The 23,715-nt window shown below is 40.6% G+C and overlaps 1 protein-coding gene across 1 annotated transcript in view; it reads left to right on the forward strand.

Annotated features, from left to right (window-relative positions):
- VAT1L (vesicle amine transport 1 like) overlaps window positions 1–14,864 on the forward strand; it is a 63,727-nt gene extending 48,863 nt beyond the window's left edge. Inside the window, exons 8-9 of the mRNA XM_009647196.2 lie at window positions 10,711–10,794; window positions 12,871–14,864. Coding sequence (XP_009645491.1) covers window positions 10,711–10,794; window positions 12,871–12,969 — 183 coding nt within the window. The 3' untranslated portion in view covers window positions 12,970–14,864. The remainder of the gene's footprint in view (window positions 1–10,710; window positions 10,795–12,870) is intronic.
- Window positions 14,865–23,715: the final 8,851 nt, after the last annotated feature.

The raw sequence follows: 23,715 nt of genomic DNA on the forward strand, positions 1-23,715 counted from the left end.
CAAAGCCGGAGAAAAGCAAACTCATTTAAAAAAAAAAAAAAAAAAAGCTTTAAAAAAAAAAGCCAACATGTTTCCCAATGAAATATTACTCCACTAAATCATATTGCATAAACATGGGAGAGACATTTCAACATTAGTGAGGAGGAAATGTGCCAGTAAAACAATAGGACTAAATTTTGACAGATGCCACTTGTGAGAGCAGAAGGACAGAGTCGTTCATTAGCGCAAAGGGGCCCGGTGGCTGCTCCCCGTGTGTGGCACAGGATATCCAGGGAGCCCGTGTCCTCTCCCTTCCCTTAGCCCAAGCCACGTTAACAGGGCTGTGGCAAGTGTAGCCTAACAGGGAGCTTTGCTTTCACTGTATACTTCCTGTGCCCTAACGCCCAGGCAAAATCTGCACAGAGTAGAATACCAGTTCCCTCAGAGCTGCCAGCAAGTTAAGCAACTGTTATGCTTGGTTTCTTGAGTTTCCTCCCTTCCACAGACCAAAGCTAAACAGACATAATCCAGAAGACAAGACTACATGGTTTTTCTTCGTAGGGAGTGCTGTGGTCAGTTTTGAAAGCCATATATGCCAATGACGTGAAAGAAAACTCTTCTGGTCTGTTCTCAGAGCATCTGCAATTATAATGCAGCTCACAGTTCATATTAAAGACAACGTAGCTTTGTAATAGACCACAGCAGTGAGTCTGATAATAAAAATCATGTTGCCTTATAGCACTAATGAAAGCTCTGGTATTAAAGCTTTGCTTATGCGGTATCTCAGCTAGAATAGACTGCAGTATGCATCTTTTTCTTCATTACTGCATACAAATGATGCTTAAATAAATATTATTGATATTAGTGTTTGTAATTCTAATGGCGATAGCTCTGGGCTCATTGAAATGGTGTCTGTTACGAACAGCAACAGAACAGAACCAGCCCTAGAATGCAAAACGGGCAAGTTTTTAATTCAGATTATTCTTCATAAATCTGAACAAGATTTGGATCATTACCTGTGACACTTGGGTTGCCAAAGTAACCTTGACTAGCCAGCTGATGTTTGCATACCGCGTGACACTATCACCATGGAGATCCTGTCCATGTGATTTTGCAGACATGATGCAGTCGCAGGCTTCTCAGACACACGACAGTGAGCAAGAGAGGAATTAATTGCTGGTAAGGAATGCTCTTGCAGACAGCTCTTCTCTCTGACAGACAGAGCCCTCACAGAAGTCACGCAGAAGCTAAACTTCTTATTGTTTTAGCTGCATATAGAGGACCAGGGCAAGGGAGCTCTCTCGGCTTTCATAAGGAAAATACTGAGTTCTCCTAATGGAAAGTTCATGCTCTGCCAAGATTGGAGTGGTCAGAAAGTGCTGACCTGTGTGAAAACCGTGTTTGAAGGATAGGATTTATTTACAGGATGTATGTTTGAGTAATTGAAGCCTATTGAACACTACCGGTGTTCCTTTATCAACTGAGACTTCTATCCTTTCCCAATACCTGCTCTTCTCATTCACATGCAACCTAAGGATGTCAGGGAAATTACACCAGGGAACAGGGAGTGAAATTTGATTGTATACACAGAATATTCCAAATTCTCCTCAAAAAGTAGCTGTCATGCTGTACGCTTTCCTTTTCCAACATCTACTGAACCTCATAGCAGCACTACAAAGTAGATTTCGGACCTGTTCTGCACAGCACTACCAAACCAAAGCCCACACTGTGAGTTAGGAGGATCCCATGAGATAATCTGTATTTCTTTGTCTTTTCCAACCTATTTCTGAACCAAGGCTTCTAATTTTAAGTTCTAGCACATGCCTATGTATTTAGACAATTATTTAAATCCCTTCACTAGTTTCTGCGTTTCTTGTACTTGCCCTCTACCTTACTGCTACTTCTTTCTCTCCTGAACTTGAAAGTTCCTTTAGTGACAATTCAGTTAAACAAACAAACAAAACTTTTGAGAAAAGACATGATTCAGTTTCTGATGGTTAAGCAGGCTAAATGGGTGCTCCCTTCTTTCTCCCCAGATTCTCTGGAGAACAGAAGTAAGAGAGCCTCAGGATAACGGGTTTTTTGCTGTTGCAAAATGCTTTATGCCACCTCTTTTCCTTATATATGAAATTGGCTGTACAATGACAGATGGTTACAAGGTGGTGGTGCTATTTGTCTGTGCTACAGCTGTGATTAGCAGGCATGGCTGTGATCAGGTGGGGGTTCTGCTGACATGACACACCACACCCCTAAGGTGGCACAGTCCCTGCTTCAAAAACTGTCCCAGAGCATCCCATGGTATGAGGCAGTAAGCGAGGGAGCATGGGGTAACTGTACCTGACTATGGCTGCTTTCAGCTGTTTTCAGCCTCCCATATACACACCAAAAGAGGCTTAGGAAGAATTTGAGGGGTGTAGTGACGTTGCCATTTGGGGGATTACAGCAAAGAATCACTAAAGCACCTGCTTTGGAGATGTCTGTGTTGGACTCTCTCTTGCATGTAAATGCAGCACAAGAAAAATAGTGCAGCTGCTTAAAATAATACTGATAAAAGAGCTCATAGGAGGTGATGTGGGCAGAAAAGACGGGTTGATGGCCAGATGCAGAGAGTAAATGTTGTTACTTCTGCCTTTGCTTTTAGTCTGAAGAATCAGCTGAAGGATTGAGGAGGGAAGGGGCGTAGCTGGAAAAGTAAGACTTTGGGGGGATCTTTGCAGTGCAGGTTTCAAAGGATAAGGGGATTATTTCAGGGCTAGAGGGGAACTGCCTTGGCGTGCTGGAAGGCTTGGATGTTTTCAATGTGTAAACAGAGGACAAAAGGTGGTTCTTTGAGATGATGTGTGAAAATAAACAGCAATATTGAACCTGAAGGTGTGGAACTAATAGGAGGGAAAAATTACAGTTGTAGATCATAAACTAAATTGATGCTCTGTTCCACTGTGCCCATCTGGAGGTGAGGGACGTTCCCTTTATCTGGGTGCTGATCACCTTTTTGACAACACGTGATGATACAGTGTTGGAACAATTGGTGAGTTTGACAGATTACACCGAGATAATTAGTTCAAGCCAGAAGTGAAATTAGTTCAAATTTGTAACCTTGGTGTAAGATTCTTTGGCCTTTCATACTATGGCCTAATTTAGCAAAAAGGGGAATGAAGGATTCCTTTATTGTCAGCCGAAATCCTTTCCTATACCTCAGGGAAACCCACTATCACCAGAGAGGCCCAAGAAAAGAAAGTACACTGTCTTCTGCTGCCATCCAATAAACTTGCCTTAGCTGAGAGCGAGGAAGTTGTCTGCAAAAATGAAACTGCAATCTGTAGATGGCACTTACGTGCAACAAACTGCATTCAACATCATGGAGTTAAAAGAATATGCACCCTTCCATTGCACCAGTGTCTTTCAATTCCTTTTTTTTTTTTTCTGATGTAAATGTATAACTTTGCTAAAAAAAAATAAATTGATAAAATTCATTATATTACTGAGCTGAACAGCTTCATGTAGGGTGATGAAAGCATTATGTTTTGACATTCACCCTAGGACGTTTTTCCATGGCATGTTGCCTTCATTTTTTCTCTCTACTAAACATCCATATTACTAACGCAGGCCTAAAGCCCCCGATGTGTTACACTGGCATAGCGAGCAGTTTAGTGTTCCAGCTTTGCAGTCTCTCTTATTTTACTCCTGAGATTGGTTCCTTATAAGAGCCAAATACAGAAATGGATCATTATGTTTAAAATAATATCCAGAGGCTTGAAAACAGCATCCATTTCTTCGGCAGGCTGCATTTGTCTTTCACACTGTGAAATGTTGCAACAGATAATTAGTAATACATTTTCCATTTAACTTTTTCTATATTTATAAAGCAGTAGACTGCTTTTGCTATATTCTAAGAACAAAATGAAGTTCTGGAGACAACTGAATGTCAGCAAGCATTTATGAATACCTCAGTGGAGATTACTGTTGGCTCTTGATTTCAAACATGGAACAGCCAACACATTAGTTTGAAGTAAAATGGGTAAATAAGCGGAGGCTTGACTACAGGAGTACAAAGTTGAAGCACAATTCTTTGTTTCAGGCATATATTATTTATAAAGGATCAGACTTACATCCGGGAAAACACCTCTGTTGAGGAACTTTCCAAGGTAATCATGGTCCCAGTACAGTTTGCAAGCTTGTTCTGTAACGGAGATCCAAGGTTACACCATAAGATATCTCCTGTAAGGCACTGTACTCCTCACTTGGTCTCACTTTGGTTGCAGTCTTCAGCAAATTGAAGCATCACTGCCGTGACCACCAGGACAGTAGAGGTGGAGACCTGAAATGAATGATTTAAGATGAAAAGTCAGACAAGAAATCTGTCGCATTACCAATTTCACCTGGGGAAAATACAGTGCTAAAACCAGACAAAAATCCAAGGAGAGTGTAGGAAAAAAACAGTACTAAGGCATGTGTACAAGATGCATTTCAGAAAAAAAAGTCTATTAGTCACTTTAAAATGGACTGTTTTTACACACTCCCATCAAAAGCTATAGAAAACCAATGTAATCAGAAGCTAGCTGCAAATATCCAAATATAATGTCATAATCTGATAGCATATTATGTTACTTGCTCTGTTTGGAATATGCTGTGTTTTTCATGATTTTAGATTTGCAGAAATTATTTGAGTAAAAAAATGCGTTGTGGCTGCTATTTTTAATTTCAGTATGAAGATCTTTTTTCCAGTCTGAGTGGTTACAGGTAATAACGTGCTTAATTCTGTGCTTTTTTTAACATATATTTCTCACATAGAAACGTATTGCAAATTAGTCAGGCGTGCTGACAGAGCACTTCATTAAACTTAAGTCAGTCGTTTGTGGATATAACGTGATTCCTAAAAGAGCTGGTTTCTTAGTTGCAGTATTAGTACTCTGCTATTATTAGTACTTTACTATTTTAGAAATGCTAGTAAGAAACCAAAATCACCTTTGTTTTTCTCTTTTTTTTTTTTTATGCAAGCTTGTATTTTATTTTAAATTAGAATTGCTGTCAGCTCACTAATGACAGAATGGCTACAATAAAATCATACCATGTTCCCAGTGCGTACACTGCTCTTATATTCAGTAGAGAAAAATAATTTGTGGCTGTTACTGTAGTTTATTCTCTTTGGCTTTTAGTGAAATAAGAACTGCAGATCATATGGTCTGCCATGAGGTATTAGCTAAAGAAATTTGGAAATCTTTCTTTTAGAGGTACTGTATCAATTCAGCATATTGTTGCTACAAGGAACAGGAAATGTATTTATAATACCATGCTATTTCCCTTTAACAATCTCAAAAGCTAATGTGATACTACTAAATTAGTTGTTTTATTAAATTGAGACTATATAGGCATGTCTGTGAACTGCAGTCTAGTTGAAAATATTCCCTTTTGCTGCAGTGACAACTTCTTGTTTTTACAAAAAGGTACCATTTTGAAATTTCACAGAGAAAGTTTAAAAATTATTTAATTTTTGTGTTGTCTTTTTTGGCTTACTTTGGTAATAGGTAGCATCAAGACCTAAGTATCAGTAATTTCAAGGTACACAATCAGTCTTTCTAAAATGATAACAAATTGCCCAAATCCAATAGAATCAGCAACACTGAATGAATCATTTTAGCAACCTACTCCATTGGAAAGATATCTTTAAAAAAAACCCCACAAAGTAGAGACCAGACTAATCTTTTTCCCCATCACAAGGCACAGAAATAAAGACTCACCCAAACCACACAAACAGAACACATAGACCTGCCTAGTCTAAGCGTTGTCCTGAGATATTCTGAGATTTCCCCATTGTGATTTCTTTGTGTTGTCTCTTGTATGAACTGGACAGGATCGTAATATTCAATAATTTTTATTTTTTAATCAGCAAAGGAAGGTTGAGCAGAACGTTGCACGCCATCACCCTGTGTGTGGCATCATTTCTGAATTTGCAAACAACTGTCAGCACAGCCAGTTATTGTCAAAGTTCTCACTGGGAGGAACAAGTATTAAGCTTTCTCAGTCCAGGTTTTAAAAGTCTGTTAGACCCACATGGAATTCCAGACTTATCCATTGTTAGAATTTCCAAAATCCTATTCTTCTGCGTAGATAATCATCTGCAGTGTCTTTGAAAGCCTGTAGTGCCCTGATGTTTGAAAGTAGAAAGACAAGGCAGATACCTGTCCCTTGAACCTAGAACCCAGTGTGCCTGGTCAACTTGCTTTTTCCTTGCTTTTCTGTTTTAGGTTGTATGCAGAATTTTAAAAGCACTAACTTTTTGCAATACTTCTCTATATAAAAATTGTTAGAGGGAGGCCTCGTTGTTACAGCTTGTTTTTGAAGACAGAGAAAATCTAGTCTGGTAGGAGATGAAAGTATTAAACAGTATTCTGAAAATGACTGCTGGTGATTAAGGTAAGTACCTTGGCTTGATTTTGAAAAGATTTCAGGCTGGAGAAGATGAACCTATTTGAAACAGAATAAGAAATTTTAAAGAGGACGCCATATCCAAGTTCTTGATACTTTTGAGGAGTACCCCAAGAGAGACGCTGCAGTGGTGCTGGCGAGGGTTCAGTAGAGCTGTCAGACTTTATACTTCAGAGAGAGAGCTGTCGTGAAACCTCTTTCAGAGCATTCTCTGACCGGTAGCATGAAGGCATTTCTGCCCTTAAGCTCCTAGCAAGGTCTATTGACAGTAATTGTTGCTCTTCTCAGTACGATACACAATACAGATGGACAGAAATGGCTCTGATCCAAGAGAAGCTCTGAGATCCCAACCATAACATCCCCTCAGGAAAATATACTTGAATAGGCTTTCTCACAACAGGCCGCCTTTGCCAGCTTTGTGATTTTATTTATCCGGTGTTTGTATCAAGACTTCTTTGAAGAATTCTGTTGATAGCATTGGTAGCATAACACCTCTAAATGTGCAAGTGTGTGATTAAAATTTTCTAAGGAATGTTCAAGCTGCTAAATTTTGCCTATAATGCTAACACAGTGCGATGGTTCTGAACGTTCCTAATTAAGCTCTATATGTTTTATATTCCTTGCCGCTCTGCTGGGGTCCAGCAGAGTGGTATAAGGAAGGAGCTTGTAAAAAGCTCAGAAAATCTGCATCACTGGGGGAGTTATGATGGAAAAATGAGCATTTGAATATTTCTTACAGGGCATGGTAAGCATGGCTTGTAAAGGACCTTGAGGTACCTTGGTTTTGTCTTTCTAGACCATGTTTTTTGTTTTATAGATGACCTCATTATTGCATAAGTAGTCTTAATTTCCAGATTCAGTGTCATTGCTGAAACACTTGAATGAGGATATATGATAACATATCCATAAATCTACAATTTGTAGGGCTGAAAGGGATAGAAGAAATATACTTGTTCAAAATTGGTTTTCCAATTATAAAAGCATAGTCCCTAAAGCTGATGCAAATTGTTTCAAACTGGGTTAGAAAGGTCCTTTTCCTGTGTTTGTTATCATTTTCCACTAGACTGAACAGCCAGGGGAAGGTGATACTGCTCCAGAGTATGCTTTAAAACAGTATGTCAGACTAAAATACAAATTAATGCAAATGTGCTTGAGGGAAAAGACAAACTTGGGATTCCTTTTATTTCTCCTTTGCTATTAATCATCTTCCTTTACTGCTGCCTAGGAGGGCCTACGCTGGATTCATCTGACAGTGCGTGGCTGTGCAGCGTTCCGGAGCTTTCTTGTTTTTCAGTAACTGGTTTGCCAGCTTTCCTTACGGAAATAACATGGAAAGTGGAAGCATTTTCCAATGGTCCACTAACGTGTAAAAATAGTTCTGATCCCAGTGCAGAGCTCTGTGATACGTATCGTGTCAATCTGGGGCTTCTCAAGGCTAAAATCTGTAGCTCAGCATTAGTTTAGACACAAGCCCTCTAAGGGCTGAGCTATACTGAAGGCAAACAAAGACCAACAGAATGTGTGTCCTTTATTCCAATGGAAACTCTGTTATTAAACGCTCCCTTGCACTGTTTCCAATCCAAGAGCCCTCTGCTGATGATACTGCACAAGGAGAAATTCAATTAACTTGTCCATGTGAACAAAAGTTCGTCTGATCCATTTACTTGGATTTGAGCTGACAAATGCAAAAAGCAACCGATAAAGAATAATTGGTGAAAAGTAATTCAGGAACACAGTTCTGTAAGAAGAGGGAAACCCTTTTGATCCTTGCTACTGGAAGGGATGTTTATTTTGAATCAAACTTCAGCCACCTCAGAGAACCTCCAATACATTCCAGGATTCCTACATGCCTCACTGTACTACCAGTTAAGCCTGGGTCTGATTTTAACCAAGTGCAGGGGTAATTCTCCACCTTCATTCATTGGTAACATGCAAACACCCAGGGCACAGACTTCGCATAAGCTCCACACCACACTCTGTGAAAGGCAAACTATGCACAGCACTTAAACGTTCACGGGAAAAGGTAAATGCTTTTATGTAGTCTGCATAGAACAGCTCGAGCCTTAACCATACTTCCATAGCAAAGAGGGTTTTTAATGCTCTCTGCTCTCTATAAGAGGGAATGGTTTTAATATTCAGGCACCTTGGGAAACGAGTAGTTGCAGTCTTGGTTGAATAAGTGGACTGTTAGCAGCCATAAACATAAAAATTACTCATTTATAAAATAGCTCATGGTCTCTTAACTCAGACAGAGCATACTGAATGGCTTTGCACTAGTACAGAATTTGACTAACTGGGTAGGTAAGTTGCAAATAACATTAAAATATACAGATGTTGTATCAGCTCTTCAAACTTTTTTCAAATGTTTCATAGATTTTAATGGCTCCATCTGGGTCCCATAGCCACTATTATTGTTATAAGTTTTATTGTTCCCTTTCCCTCTGCCTGCTGTTTGCATTTGCAAGCTACTTACAAGTGTCCTGGAAACAACTCCTGAACCTTTCTCCAGAGTCTTTAAATTTGATATTGTGCATGTGAAAAATGCAGGGAAAGCACATTTTCTCAAATTTGCCTTGCTAAATATGATATGGTACAAATTAAAATAAATGTTGCATGCCCTGCTTTCCACATGATGTGCTGGTAATAAATTTCAATGGACGAGCAAGTGCATTTGCTGATTTCTCCAATTCTAGCACATCTATGCTGGTTATTTATGCCGTGCTATAGACTCCTGAAAGCTTGATTTGGCTAATAAGAGTCATAAAAAAATAATACAGCTGCTGCTTCTTCAGCGTCTTTGTCAGATATTCTTAAAGGAATATTGTCCATAGTGCAGAACAAGTCTTATAGGATAGTTGGATATTGTTTATGCTGTAAAAAGTAACTTCATAAAGGTTACTGTGATTTTGTAGACACTTTTAGAGGTCAACATTGTATCCAGTGGGATTCATAAGATTGTGTTTTCCAAGGTTAATTTACAATTATGCCCTAAGAAAAAAGTCATTGTGTTTTGCAGTGCAATTTTTTTTTCAAGTCTGGTATTTACTAACTGAGGGAAGCACTTGGCAAAACTTAGGTTGTAATACTGAGTTCACTGCAGTCAGCTTTCAAAATAAGGCCGACAGATGTCAAAGACATTTTGTGCCCAGCATCCATTAAATTTAATTGGAAGTTGAAAGCTGTATTCACTTAGTATCTTTAAAAATCTCATACCTCCTTCTGTATGAGACTTTCAGTAATGATCTTAGGTGCCTGGACCCCAGCTCAGGCTTTTAAATATACTGTGGGACCCACCTGTTCCCAAGTCAGGATATAGTTTCAAACTTCTATGCCATTATTCTTAAGATATTCAATAAAACTATGTCACAGATGGTAGATCCTATTAACGTAAAACTCTTTCTTGTCTCAACATATCCTGTTATGCCAGCAAAAAACAGTGTGATGAGGATATGAAACAGCCTTTATGTGCACATTTTCAGTTCCTGAAATTTCCCACAATGAATGCAAGGAAACTCTTGACATATTCCAATTTCCAGGGATTTAATAGTGGTCTGCATGCTGCACATTGAACATTCAGTGCAACACACACACAATTTCAATTCATCAGCACTGAGCTCTCATGAGTTCTGAAACTTCATACATCAAAATAAGCTCCTCTCCAGTGCGCAGGTTTCTGTTCCTTTCTCACATGTGCTAATTGCAGCCAGCTGTTAAATGTCTAGTCTTAGTGGCATCTGTAGGGCACTATTTATTTAAAATTAAAAAAAAAGTGGAAAAAAAGAAGGAAAGAAATACTCGCTTACGCAGTGAGGACCACAGTGTTGCATTAATCACAGCCACTGCTGGATAAGGCATTCCCTCTATAGGAATGCAAAATAAATGGATTGAAAAATATCATAGGTCAAGTAGAAAAATATTTCATCCTTTCACTGGAAGTAGGGTTTCTTGATAAGTATTCTTCAAAGAGAAAAATCCAATAAACAATCTATAGGGACTAGCTCCCTGAGCCTATATTTCTCTCTGCACCTCAACTACCCATTACTTTTGTACTACATTAACATTTTGTACTTATTACGCTATTCAGAAACTGTCATCAAGACTCACATCCCATTTTTGCCAACACGATGTGAAAATCAGGCCTTCTAAATTCACTAAAAATGTTTAACTATTAATTTTGTTTCAAGCAGCTGCCTGAATGACCTTGCACATAGCGTGCTTTAAAGGTATTGGTGGTTGTGGAAGGAAGGAATTCGGGCTTCTCATAGTGTGTGCCTGAAAATTGTCAATAGGTTATCTTTCTTTCAGGTGAAGGAGGCCATGCAGAGAATCCACGACCGAGGAAATATAGGAAAGCTAATTCTGGATGTGGAGAAAGCACCCACTCCCCTGGTGAGTGCAAAGCGCTACGCACATGGTATACAGCTGCACAAGTTAAAGCATGGTAGTGACCTTTGGAGAAATGTCCCTTACAATAATTTTTTTTTATACTGTTTTCTTCTAAATCCATAGCACTTAAACAGAACCAATAATCATCATTTATATTTTTAACCCAAAGTGAAATGCAATGGTAATTCCTAGAGTCCTGGCAGTTAATTTTCCATACTGAGTGGCTGTCTGCCTCTCCAGAAATGTGTCTGTAAGCCTTAGATCAGGGTAAAACTGCCACATCTATTTCTGCCCCTGTGATGGAAAACAAATAGACGTTTCACATAATAGAAAATTCCTGTATTAATAAGAATAAATGGATTGAACAGAAAAAGACACAGTCAATATTACTTCAGCGTACAAATGTAGAAGTGCTTTCTGATTGCCATACAGAAGTCACAGTGTACCTTCGGTAGGAATTTCTTTTACTTCTAATATATGAAGTACAATATCAAAATACTTCCTTCTAGAAATGTTCTGAAGGAAGACAGTTATGATGGAGCTCTCATCCACTGGATTTGGAGAACTTGATATGGTCCTGAAACATTACACAGGGCAGTGGTAAATGAAAGTCAGGCTCCTGCCTAAACATTCACTGGTGATGTAAGAAAGAGCAGTAAAAAGATAATGAAAAATTGACTTCAGATCAATACCGATGTATGAAGTTTGCTTTCAGACCTGAGATATCTCCTGTTCTGAAAGAACAGAAAAGAACCTGGAATTACAGTTAAGCTCTTACTTGCTCTTACTCTGAAATGGGCCCCAAATCTCACACAAAATTGCTGCAAGGAAAAGGAGGGCTTTTGGGACCTCACACACAGAAACTGGGCATTATTTTGTAGCTGAATTGCATGTTAAAACTATAAACAAGAATCTTGTACAACATTAATATATTTATTCCATCTGTTCTCTTGATATTGTATATTCACAATAGCCACTGACTAGAAGGTGAGAACAAACCTGATACACTTTCATGAACGGGTGTTAATTTAAAAATGTGGGTAATTCCAGAGCTTTGCTTTTCTCCATTAAAATCAGGTTGTGTTTGAGCTTTTTATTTCTATTTCCAGCAGAGGCTAGTAATCAAACTGGGAAGGTATACTGTCACTGCATTTCGCTTTAAAAAATAAACAGGTCCCTTCCTTAGTTGGTTTTGAAATAGTTATAGGCTAATACAAGAATCTTTTTGTGTCCTAAGAGAGGTAACGTTGGTGTATAAGAGAATCCAGTCATACTAATCTCTGCTGTTAAACACTACCAGCTGCCCAGTTAACCAGACTCTTGCTGTGCCTCCAGAGACAAGTGAAGCACAGGAGGGTCTTGCACCTTTACACTGCTTGTAATAAATACTTCTGTGTGGAAAAACACGATGTGCTCCTTAAATGCTATCCTGAACTACAAATTTCTGCAACTGCCTCCTACCTGTACAGGCATCTTCAATAAAATATGGAAATGCAGTTTCTCCCCACTCCTGTGCGATCCAAGATTTGCACTCTGTCCTGGGTATATTCTGCCAGCATCTGCATATCCACTGCTCTTTATATAAAGTTTCATTGTTATACAAAACCAGTTGCTCTCTGAGTTTTCATGACACTACGCCTCATGTGGGACCAGATCCCAGCCATTAGCTGGCGTTAAAGAATAGTGTTGCCTGTTTCTGGAAGAGCAGATGCAGGAGGAGTTGTAAACCAGAGGTCTCACACATTCTGTAAACTTCCCACACAGTCGTATTTCCTATCTGAGAGCCTTAATATCAGTCTGCTACAAGTGCACAGATCAGGCTCTGCTTGTGCAACTGGCCCACAAAGCAGCTTTCTCTTACATAATTCAGCTGTAAGCCGCGAGGGAACAGCGTACGGTTTTTAGCTGGAAGTGGCCTAGTGCCAACGAAAGTTTTGCGCAGACAGAATGTTTATTTTCCTGTTGCGACCATGTTGTCTTCCATTTTTAAAGTCACTTTCTCAAATGAATCAAACTGAAATACGAATGAATAAAACAACGTGGAAGGTGCTCTGACGTCCTTCATCTTTCATCCTGCAGATGGCCAACGACAGCACAGAGACAAGTGAGGCCGGAGAAGAGGAAGAAGACCATGAAGGGGACAACGAGAATAAAGAGCGCATGCCATTCATCCAGTAACAGCCAGAGATGGTGGAAGCAGAAAGATTGATGAAGTAGAAGGGAACAAGACTGGGAAATCTATTCTGTGCATCAGTGAACAAATGCTGTAGTACAGTGTGTGTTGTATTTGTCTGCAGTCAGCTGAGCTATGAGCTGTTGATCATTGTTGTTTTGAACTCGAGTGCCATTGTCATCCAGTGCAGTATTATGACATTCCTGTGTAATACCCAATTTCCCTGTAGGAGTCCCATGGATTTTTCTGTTGCGGTTTAAAAGCCTTATTAACTTACTGTGTAATTTTAGATGGGCATCTCTCTCATGCAAATTCCAACATTTTGCATAAAGTCATTTGGGGGGTTTGGGCTTTTTTTTGCAAGTTGGAAACAGTAACAAAAAAATTCCCCACTTGCTGTCTGGAAGATTCTAGTAACGGAGGGAGGATTTTAAGTTTGTGGATTTTCAGTGTTAAAATAGTTTTCCTTTTATGAACCACAGATAAAAGTTGCAAAAAAGATGAGTTTTCATTTTCCTCGGTCATGCTTTATGATTTTATAAGCAATCCGATCTTCATTTTCAAAAATACCTCATTTAGAATTGTGGAATCTGAAATTTTACAAGAAATCATTAATTGAGAGACTTTGATTAGTATTGTATAATCACATTAGTCATCAGCACCAGTAATTAAACACTTCATTCAGAGTGCCAACTATCATGCTTTCCTGTTGATCTGAGCTATCACCTGTATGTTACAGGCAAAGAAAAAGGTCAGCAAGCCACTCTTTGTAGACCTAGAACTTTAATTGCCTGTAGCAGTTAGCATTGTTATTGACAGATCAACATCTTCTGCTAAGGACACATTGACTCATCTGTGTCCAAAATCCAAAGCAATTTTAAATTTCATTTTTAAATTGTACCAGTAAGGATCACTCATCAGTATGTGGAAAGAAATTTGTTGACGGAGTTTCCTGCTCTGAAATTGCTAATGTGTTGATCAGCTGGGGCTGAACTCCTACAGAAGTTAACCCTGTTAAAAATGAGTTCTAGGCCTTAATCCCATCAGAAATTATACACAGGGATAACTTTACTTAGGTGAGTAGTTCCATCAAAAGCTCTGCTCCGTATGTACAGTTACGTTTGTAATTATTTGCAGGATCAAGTATTCAAAGACCAGCTAGTCTTATCTACCTCCCACTAGTGGACACTATATCTAAACATGACAAAAGCAAGTATTTTTTCCGTGTATTTCAACCTGTCCAAGCAGCAGCTACTCAGGTCCTCAACTGTCTTGTTAAAACAATTATTTTAAAATGACTGCAATCACCTACAGTAGAAATGCTAAAGGAATGTCAGAGACCTTGTATAACGCCATGTATCTTTGAACTAATATATTGTTTTCAAAAGAAAGTATTTCCCCAGGCATGGCTAGTTGTTCACCTAAATCTACAAGTATCCTGTAATGATAGAAGTTAAAAACTGATACAGAAAAGCAGAGAGGGAGGACTTCTCAGGCTTCAGTCAATGTGACAGGACTTGTGCGTCTGGATGACTTTTATGTGTGGTTTTAGAAGATTCTCTCTTGGTTTTTTCTGTTTGTTTCATCTTGCTGCCTGAGTATTAATGTCCATCTCTTTACACTGTACTCATGAAGTTGCTGTTCTAATACCAGATAATTGTGCAGAATGTTCATTCTGAAGGAGTTTCCCTTGGGTTAAACACATTCAAAAATAATGAGAAGACATAACCGTGGAGAAAAATGTCAAAAAAGCTCTTGAAGTATTAATCAAACCAGAACTTCAGTTTTCTCTAGATGTTGATGCATAACTTCACTACAGTTGATTTTCTTTTCAAGCTGAACTTGCCTACACTTCCAGTGCCATATCAGGCCCAAACAGGGACTTTATCCACAGAAAAAACCAAAATATATATTCAGTGAGAGTTTTCCATGTATTGGGCTTGCCAACTGAGCTTTTAAGAAAGGCCATTAAGTTTTCACAACTCATAAGCTGACAACGGTAGGAAACATGCCCAATTTTGTTTTGCAGTTAGTGTAATGATATTGTCCTGCAACAAACCTTAACATAACTAGGAATTTTGATTTGACGCCAAAGTGAGCAATATTGCTGGTGACCTTCGAGCTGGCAGTAAAGTGGCATTCTCAAGGCCTTAAATTAGTAGGGCAAGCAGAATAGCAAATCCGTTCTTCTGTTATAAACCGCAGTATGGTTGGCTCTACAGTTAAATTACCCTTCAAGACAAATAAAGATGGGTGATCTTGGTCATGGCCACAGACACCACAGGGGCAACAATCAAATGAAATAATTTTGGCTAGTTCTTTCTGGTTTTGTTAGCAAGGCAAAAATACTCTTCATGCTAATTCATACCAATTTTAGGGCCATTTTCTGATCAGCAGAATGTCAGGTATTTGCAGTGACCACGAAGGAATACTGGATCTTCCGAAGTGCAACACAGATGAGTATTACCATCAGCAAGCTAAACCCTACTCTGTGTTTTACTGGTATTAATATGGCATATACGAAGGTTACTACTGAAGTGAATGGAAAATTTTCAGGTGTCTGTTCTGGAAGCAGGATTTGTGCTAGCAGAATTTGGCCCACAAGCCCTAGGTACCTTTTAGAAGACCACAAACAGTAGTATTGCATCTGAAGTGGTAGAGGGCATGCTATAGAAAATGATGATGCTGAGACTTGCTACTGACCGAGTCTTATTGTAGCAGAAATGAAGGCTTGTGCTTACTACTGACAGTGTTGTTTAAACAACTCTAAGACAATTGGATAGTTTCTTCAAGTGAAACAAATTATTTCTCAATTTGCCTTAAAGGAACTGTGAAAGCTTCTCTTTAACTTAAGCCTGATTGAAGTGAACTGAAACACTGTTTAATTGTATTTGTTGCTTTAGAGCTTTTGTTATATTGTGCCTACAAAGCAAATTATGTTTACATAAAAATATAAATAAAATATTGAGCATAGCATTATCCTCGGCTTACATGTTTTATTCTAATATTATGGTCACATTAGGGAACTGACTTGGAATTGGTTAAGAGAAAAATTTGAGGTCTTATTTTCCATTTTGGTCACTGAGGGATATACAAAGAATTTTTTTTTATTACAGAGTACATTGAGGTTATTAAAATGGCTGAGTGTGCTACTTTACAGAACATTAACAATTTAGATATAAAATGTCTATATAGTCTAAGAAATTCAAAACATTATATAAGTACCATTCACGAGGTGTTCAGGGAAGTGTATTTTGATATGGATAGAAACTAGTTTCCAGAATTTTAGCACTCAGATTGCATTGGGAGATGGGTTGGCACTCAAGTTATCCTCAGAGAGACAGTTCCTTTCAGAAATGAAGATACTCTAAGAGAATAATCTTAAAATAGGATCCAAAACAGCTACCACCAAATTATCTAAAAGAAAGCAGAAGGACATGATTGAATCTAAAATCCCACTCTCCCTGGGTCTTAGTCTCAACTCAGGGCTGCAAGGAGGCTTATACCTTTTTTTTTTTCAAAGAAGTGATTACTGTTACCAAACCTTACAGGTCATCCCAAGCCTGTACTTGAGTACAGGGCTTTAAAGGTCTCCCTGCATGAAAGGAAGAAATGGTGAAATGAACTTCAGTTTAATTCCTAAACAAAGAGGAAATGTTAACTTTGGTTCATCCCAGTCGTGCAGGTCATGTTCTAGAGGCTGCAATGTCCCTGGAAAATCTCACTTCAGTAGTTACTGCATCTGCTCTAATCTAAAAGCTCATGTGAACACTTGCTGATTGTGAAGAGGAGCAGAGTAAATTTCTGCCCTCTGTTTTCAAGTCTTAATAAGCAAATAACGATCAGTGCATCCCTAATCACTGGGTCAGGATAAGGCTGAAAGCAAACAGGCATAGCCTTCTGCAAACTCTCTGTGATTACTAATAAAGCTCTGCCTTTTACCAGCTTTCCCGCTGGGCCATCTATACTTGACTGCCATACAGTCTAACACACAGAGGCTGCGACCAGGCCAGCAGGGATGCAGCAGGCTGCCTTTGTGTGGCATCGGGCCAGATAAAATGCAAAAATCATCCTAGGATACTGTGTATCCCTGAGTCTGGCCTCAGCCTCCATTTTGTGCTTCCCTGCGCATTTTCTGTGAGCTTGGGGATTAATCCTGGCCAGTTTTTGCCAGAAAAAATTCTTCTACTATGGCCACGATTGCCAGCACGTAACACACTTAAAACCTCCAGCTCCTAGAGAACTGTGCAGAAGTTTCTCCTGCTGGCAGCACCTAAGTCCCTTGGTGTGAGCTTCTGTTTCACTGCAGAAAGAGCCAAAACAACCAACAGAGCGTAATTGCGATCTGCATGTTGTGGTTTAACCCCAGCCAGCAATTAAGCCCCGCATAGCCGCTCACTCACTCCCCCCTGGTGGGATGGGGAAAAGAATCAGAAGAGCGAAAGTGAGAAAACTCATGAGTCGAGATAAAGACAGATTAATAGGGAAAGCAATAGCTGGGTACGTGAGCAAAGCAAAGCAAAACAAGGAATTCATTCCCTACTTCCCATGGGCAGGCAGGTGTTCAGCCATGCCCAGGAAAGCAGGGCTCCATCACACGTAACAGTTACGGGAAAATTATTGTTATCATAATAAAAGAATATACAATGTAAGTGATGCACAATGCAATTGCTCACTACCTGCTGACCGATGCCCAGCCAGTTCCTGAGCAGCGGGCCCCCAGCCAACTCCCCCCAGTTTCTATACTGAGCATGACATCATATGGTATGCAATACCCCTTGGACCAGTTGGGGTCAGGTGTCCTGGCTGTGCCCCCACCTAACCCAGCTTCTTGGGCACCTGGCAGAGCAGGGGAAGCTGAAAACGTCCTTGTCTTAGTGTAAGCACTGCTCAGCAGCAAATAAAACATCAGTGCGTTACCAATATTATTCTCATATGAAATACAAACTACAACACTATGCCAGCTGCTAGGAAGAAAATTAACTCTGTCCCAGCCGAAACCAGAGCACTGCATCAAGGCACCTTTTTCCCAAGTAATTTGTAACATCTAAGCAAACATCCTAATGTTCTCCTTTGAGAGAACAGGTTAGAGCATAAATGCAAACGTAGCTTTATCTCCTTAGTCTGAGCTGTCGTGCTGATTGATTGCACTTGCTTGATCCTAAGAGATTCCTTTCATGTTTACCTGGGCTATCTCTGCCAACTACTTCTGCAGCAAATGGTGTGTTTTTCTGAACATTGCCTCAATCTTTGCCATTTGTAGCAACGCTGTGTTGGGCACCTCACCACCAGGATGCTGTGCTGAAACTGGAAGGTGTTGTGAGAACAGTGCAGATGATGAAGAATTAGAGGACGAATGTATGAAGAGAAATTAATAGCGTATGTCTCTGCCCAAGAGCAACAAGTGAGTAGAAGTTGTAGCATCTCATCTGTTGATTCATTTGTACGCTTAAAAGGGAGGCTGCGGTTTGTTACAGGCACGGGGCTCAGCCACTGCCCAGACGGTTGCACTCCCGCATGGCAGCCTCGAAGGCCTTCTAGTCTTGTTCTTTTTTTACCACATCACTGGAAACCTGACTCACTTCAGGGGAAGTGTTCAGTGCTCAGAGTTCAGTTTAGCTCCTGTCTGTGTGAAGCCATGCAGGTTTATCAGGCTGCAGAACAGCCCATCAACACAGACCTCAAAGGTAAAGAGGGCAGCTGCACCATTGCTTCCTACCCCAGCCAGCCAGGCCTGAGCAAAGCCGAAAAAAGGGAAGGTTTTTACCCAATAAAGGGGTGCCTGACACCGACACCTCCTCGGAGCTACTCTAACAGCCCCCCACCTCTCACCAGGTTTGACATGGGGGTCCCAGCCTTTCTCTGCAGCATTTCTAGAGCCCCTGCAATACTCAATAATCCTTGTTCTCTGCTAGCACTTCAAGAAAATTAATTTTTTACCTCCTGAAGAATACTGGATCCTGTTCACTTTCATCCCCCACAGAGAGCGACAGACAAACTCTAGTGGGTTTAACACAGGTAGATTAACCCTTCACATACGGGAACCTTTCTTCTCTGTCACAGGCATTTGGGGCAAGATGAGGGAAAAAAAGTCCAGGAACAAGCACTGCCAGCCTTCATAGTGATTGGCATGTCACTTAAAAACTCAAACACCTGCCATCATATAAGACCAGCTTTTGTTTAGAATGGAACAGTCTTCACAACTGTTGGTAAAAGTTTTAAAACTGACTGAACTAAAACATAACCTAAAAAGACAAATGAAGACTCTAATCATGCAACTTCTGAACCCTCATGACATTTAATGCTTGGTACAGACACCACCAGACGAAGTTGCAAACCAGGCATCCAGGGATTAAATGAGTGGGCTAAGAGATGCCACTGGCGCTTTAGGAACAGTGGCTGCCAGCTATAAAAAGGGGAAGGGGGCTGTGTTTTGGGTAGATGGGGTCTGTGACTGAGGGAGAGCTGCAGGGGTGGGGGCTTGCTTGTTTTCCTTCTGAGATTAGGAGGGCTTGGACCTCTCTGGAAGTTTTTTATCTTTTTTTTCTTTGCTTAGGGACCATGCTGAGATGCTACAATTAGCCAGAAAGAACTAGGAAAAATAGTGGAGAAAAAAAAGCATTCTACTGTGAGGGCTGAGGGGCTGGGCAATAGGAGGTGAGTGCTTCTCTGGGGGCAGGTTTGCTCTTAGAGCTACAGCCATGAAGCACTTGTGCCACCCATGCCCACCGCTGCCGCAAGCTGCCGTCCCCACCAGGCACAGGGGCTCTCTGCTGGCCCTGGGTCCAGCTGCCATCGATCTGCCCCCTGCTACCTGCAGCCCTGCTGGAAGCAGCTCTGCTTCTGCAACCGCCACGACTGGAAATGTGCTACGTTCTGCCAGACATTAGGTGCCAAACATCATTTTCCTGATAAGCTGCAGGTTCTGGTACAAATCATTCATTTCGTGCTCTTCTGCTGGGTAATCTTTGTAAATACATTTCCCGCACAGAGAGATGTGTTTCACTCTATAGTGCAGCAGTAAATGATGCAGCGTCTTAGCTGCCCTAGAAGAGCAGAGTGAGATGGCAGATAACGCTAGTTGCATTACTTATGATAAGGATTTCTGTACTTTCCCTGAAATGGCTAGCCCTTGGACTGGCCAGGTGATAAGCTAATAACCAAACGGTATTTGTAAAGGCCGGTGGGTGAAGTTAGCTGAGTCGTGACTGGGGTGTCGTCTGGTGATACAGGCATCGCATGGCCCGGAGGACGCGTCAGATAAGTGATGTTTTCCAGAGGCTTCTAGGAGAAAACATTCTTTTGTTGCTAACACAGAAGAGAGATGATGACAAGTGAAGTGTTTTTCTTTTCTAAGTCAGTTTGCTTTGGCAGATTATTTTTCTGTTTCTCTGCTGCTGTTTTTTCCTTCTAGTGTCAACATTTTGTATTAGGAATATTTTCCCCCGTAAAAAAAAATCAAACCAAGTCTCCTGTGACTTGCCAAGTATCTCATTGGTCCTGTAAAAACATCCCTTTGAATTCCTGGACCATTTCTATTGTAGACAGGAAAAATGAAATTAAGTGACTTGTCCAATACCATAGAACTGCCATTTGTTTTAAGGACTTACAGTTCTCTGACATTTAATTCTCCACTTACTGAAGGAATCCTGATTAAACTTAGCAGCTGAGCTGGAAATTTTGCCTCCATGGCTAAAAGCTGTCTCAAATCATACCTGCTTCAAAGCAAAGGAGATGCACAGAACCTTCTGCTGGATACCCTCAGCTGAGACCCTGTCAGCAAAGCCCCATAGAAATATATGCAGCTGAGAGACAATAGTCTAAATTTTCCCTGCTTTCTCATCAAATACAGACCCTGAAACAACACTGAATGTGGCCATTATAAGCATTTTCTACTATTTTATTGATCATCCTCTCCACTTATCTGATGCTCTGGAAGGGCATCACAGGGAAAGGAGCAACCCAGATCCCCAAATCTAGCCTTTTTCAACGAGCAGTGCCTGGATTCAGACAAGACTGCACACCCCGCCATTCCGGCTGATCCTCACCTCATGGGTGGAACTGGCTTGCTCCATCAGAGGATTAGATGGGAAATGGTGTTGCATACTGGGCTGTGGGTGCCATGATAAAGCCTGATTGCCAGGTGATGTTGGACCCATACATCAGTGGTGTATTTATGCAGTGTGTCACAAGAGAGAGGCAGTACTCAGACTCAGCACAGGCATGCCACAGGAGATTCACAGGAGGGGTTGTCCTCACGGTCTTACCTGAATTATCAATCTGCAGTCTGCGACTACTCACCCGAACCTATTAGATGCCATTGGCTGTGCTGCATGACACTTACTCTAACCAATTCTCACAGTTCACATATTAAACATTACTCTCATTTCAGCATCGTCTTTCTTGCAGCACATCCCCTGGCATTGTACGTTAATTTAATAAAGCACACACAATATGATTTATATGAGGTTTTTGATCTGCATTTTGTTCAACATGTCAGCAGTGTATAAATTTATTACACAGTGTTTTGTTTGCTAATCGTCAAGCAAAACATGATAAAAAAGGGTAATTGTGGCAAGCTTCCTTCCTTATTCCCATTAAGATGGTAAATTCAACTCAAACCGGAATCTCATGGGAGTTTTACCACTGGCTTTGATAGGGACAGCATCAAGCTGGTTGGTCCTCTAAATGAACCTAGTCATAGCTGCAGCATTAAAAATTCAGGGAGTAATATTTATTTCCATGCCATAACTTTTTTTTAAAAAAAACAGTATTCTTTATTTTAACCCCTACTCATATCCATATTATTATTATATCCATATCCATAATATTATCCATATTAGAATACACTATATTCATTGCCAAATCCAGTTATCTCCAGTATTCTTTATTTTAACCCCTACTCAATTATCCATATTAAAATACACTATATTCATTGCCAAATCCAGTTATCTTTCTTGAGGATGCAATATTGGTTTATACTGGTTTTATGGAGCCACTGGAGCAAGTAAGTGAAGTACAAAATGGAAAATCTTTGCATGGAGAATACAGCTGCTCCTCTGCATTTGCAGCTGTGCTGCTTCTGACACACCAGGGGACTTGCAGCCCTCCGCTCTACCGGAGGCAGCATGCAAAGGCCGGCCAAGCTCCTGCATCAAGTGCCAGGTTGTACAAGAAGCTTGGATATATAAGGCAAGCCCTTATCTGACAGGTCCTGCACCGAGAGATGAATTTGCTAGCCTTTCTTTAGAACAGCTGGTTTTGCTTCCTGGTCACACTAGATCCCTTGCGAAGGGACTGCCTTGGTAGAGACCATTCATTGCATTCATTCCCCAGGTTGCAACCTGGGAAGCATCTACATCAGTGTACAGTGTGCAGTGCCAATTTCCTCAAACTAGTGGAGACCCAAGCTGTTAAGTCTATGTAGCAGCATGTAGCTCTGCACAAACCTGCCAGCTTGTGTCTGGAAGCAGTCTTGCCATCTCAGCAGGCTCAGATCTAGTGCTGCACAAGTATTACCGACTCGCTTGTGCATGTCCAGCTTTGGTGACCTGGTACCACTTTTCCTCTGCATGGGGAGATGGTCCCTGACAGTTTTGCCATTAATTATCAGAGAAGGAGCAAAAGCTGTGGCCTTAGGCAGACAAAATGCTGCTGCTGCCCGAAGTGAGAATTTAACTCACAAGAACTTCCCCTTCCCATTTCTGTGGGTGGAAAGGCTTCCAGTAACGTGCAAGTCTGTTGAGCAAGGTAGAGCACAGGGCTCGATAAAGCCATAAAATAGCAGTTCTCTCCACTATTTGATTGCCCAGTGCATGTCAGAGGGGAGGAATCACGGCACACGGCTGCAACCTGAGCCTGCACTTGCCAGCACTGCACTGCAGCTGTGTGCAGCTGATCTGCTGCAGGAGCAGCAGCACAGGGCAATGAGCAAGGTAAAGCCTAAGACCTGGCACATCCATGCCAGCTGCAGGCCTCCATGTCAGCAGGGAACCTGGCCCTGCAGGGAGGGGTACGAGAACTGCAAAAATTTATCCTGGGGCTGGAGAGGGACAGAGAATGAACATGGGCAGTGAATGTCAAATCCAGGCAAACCTAACCTGTTTGTTCCCCTGCTGGAATGAAGTGGTGACAAACACACATGATCCTGAGATTCACATAGCTTTAGAAGATTAATTGGCCCATTTAGTCAGTCAGATGTCCATGTAACTTATGAAATCATGCCACTTTTTTATATGAAGCTGATTTAATCTGGGCAGAGCCCATAGCATTACTTGAGGAAACAATATTGACAAAGCCAGTACAAACGATCTCCCATTCCTTCTGAAACCCCAACTGTACAAACATGCTTGACCTGATCACTGTCTGTCTGCAACTGCTCTTCCTACAGTAATGAAGCATCTAGAAACTGTATAATCAGACTGAGCCTGATCCTCAACTGGGTAACACTGGTGGTAAGGACGTACAGCAAAATGGATTTACCCCGAGTATTAAGCAGACAGGGGAGAGCCTGGTCTTTTCTCTTTTACTTTGTTGGATAAGCAATAAAAAAAAGAGCTCTCATAATCATTCCTAGGGCACTTAAGACATCTGCTGGAAACAAGAATAAACTGCAGTAAGAATGTATATGACAGAACGAATAATGAAATAATGAAACATTCTGCAAAGTTAACATTTACAGAGTGTCTAAATTACTTGGCAAATGCCAGAATATTTTCCATTTGAAAGTACTATTTGAAAATATTTTAATA

The sequence above is a fragment of the Egretta garzetta genome, unplaced genomic scaffold (assembly GCF_000687185.1).
Source record: "Egretta garzetta isolate BGI_Z169 unplaced genomic scaffold, ASM68718v1 scaffold39, whole genome shotgun sequence".
Lineage (NCBI taxonomy): Eukaryota > Metazoa > Chordata > Aves > Pelecaniformes > Ardeidae > Egretta > Egretta garzetta.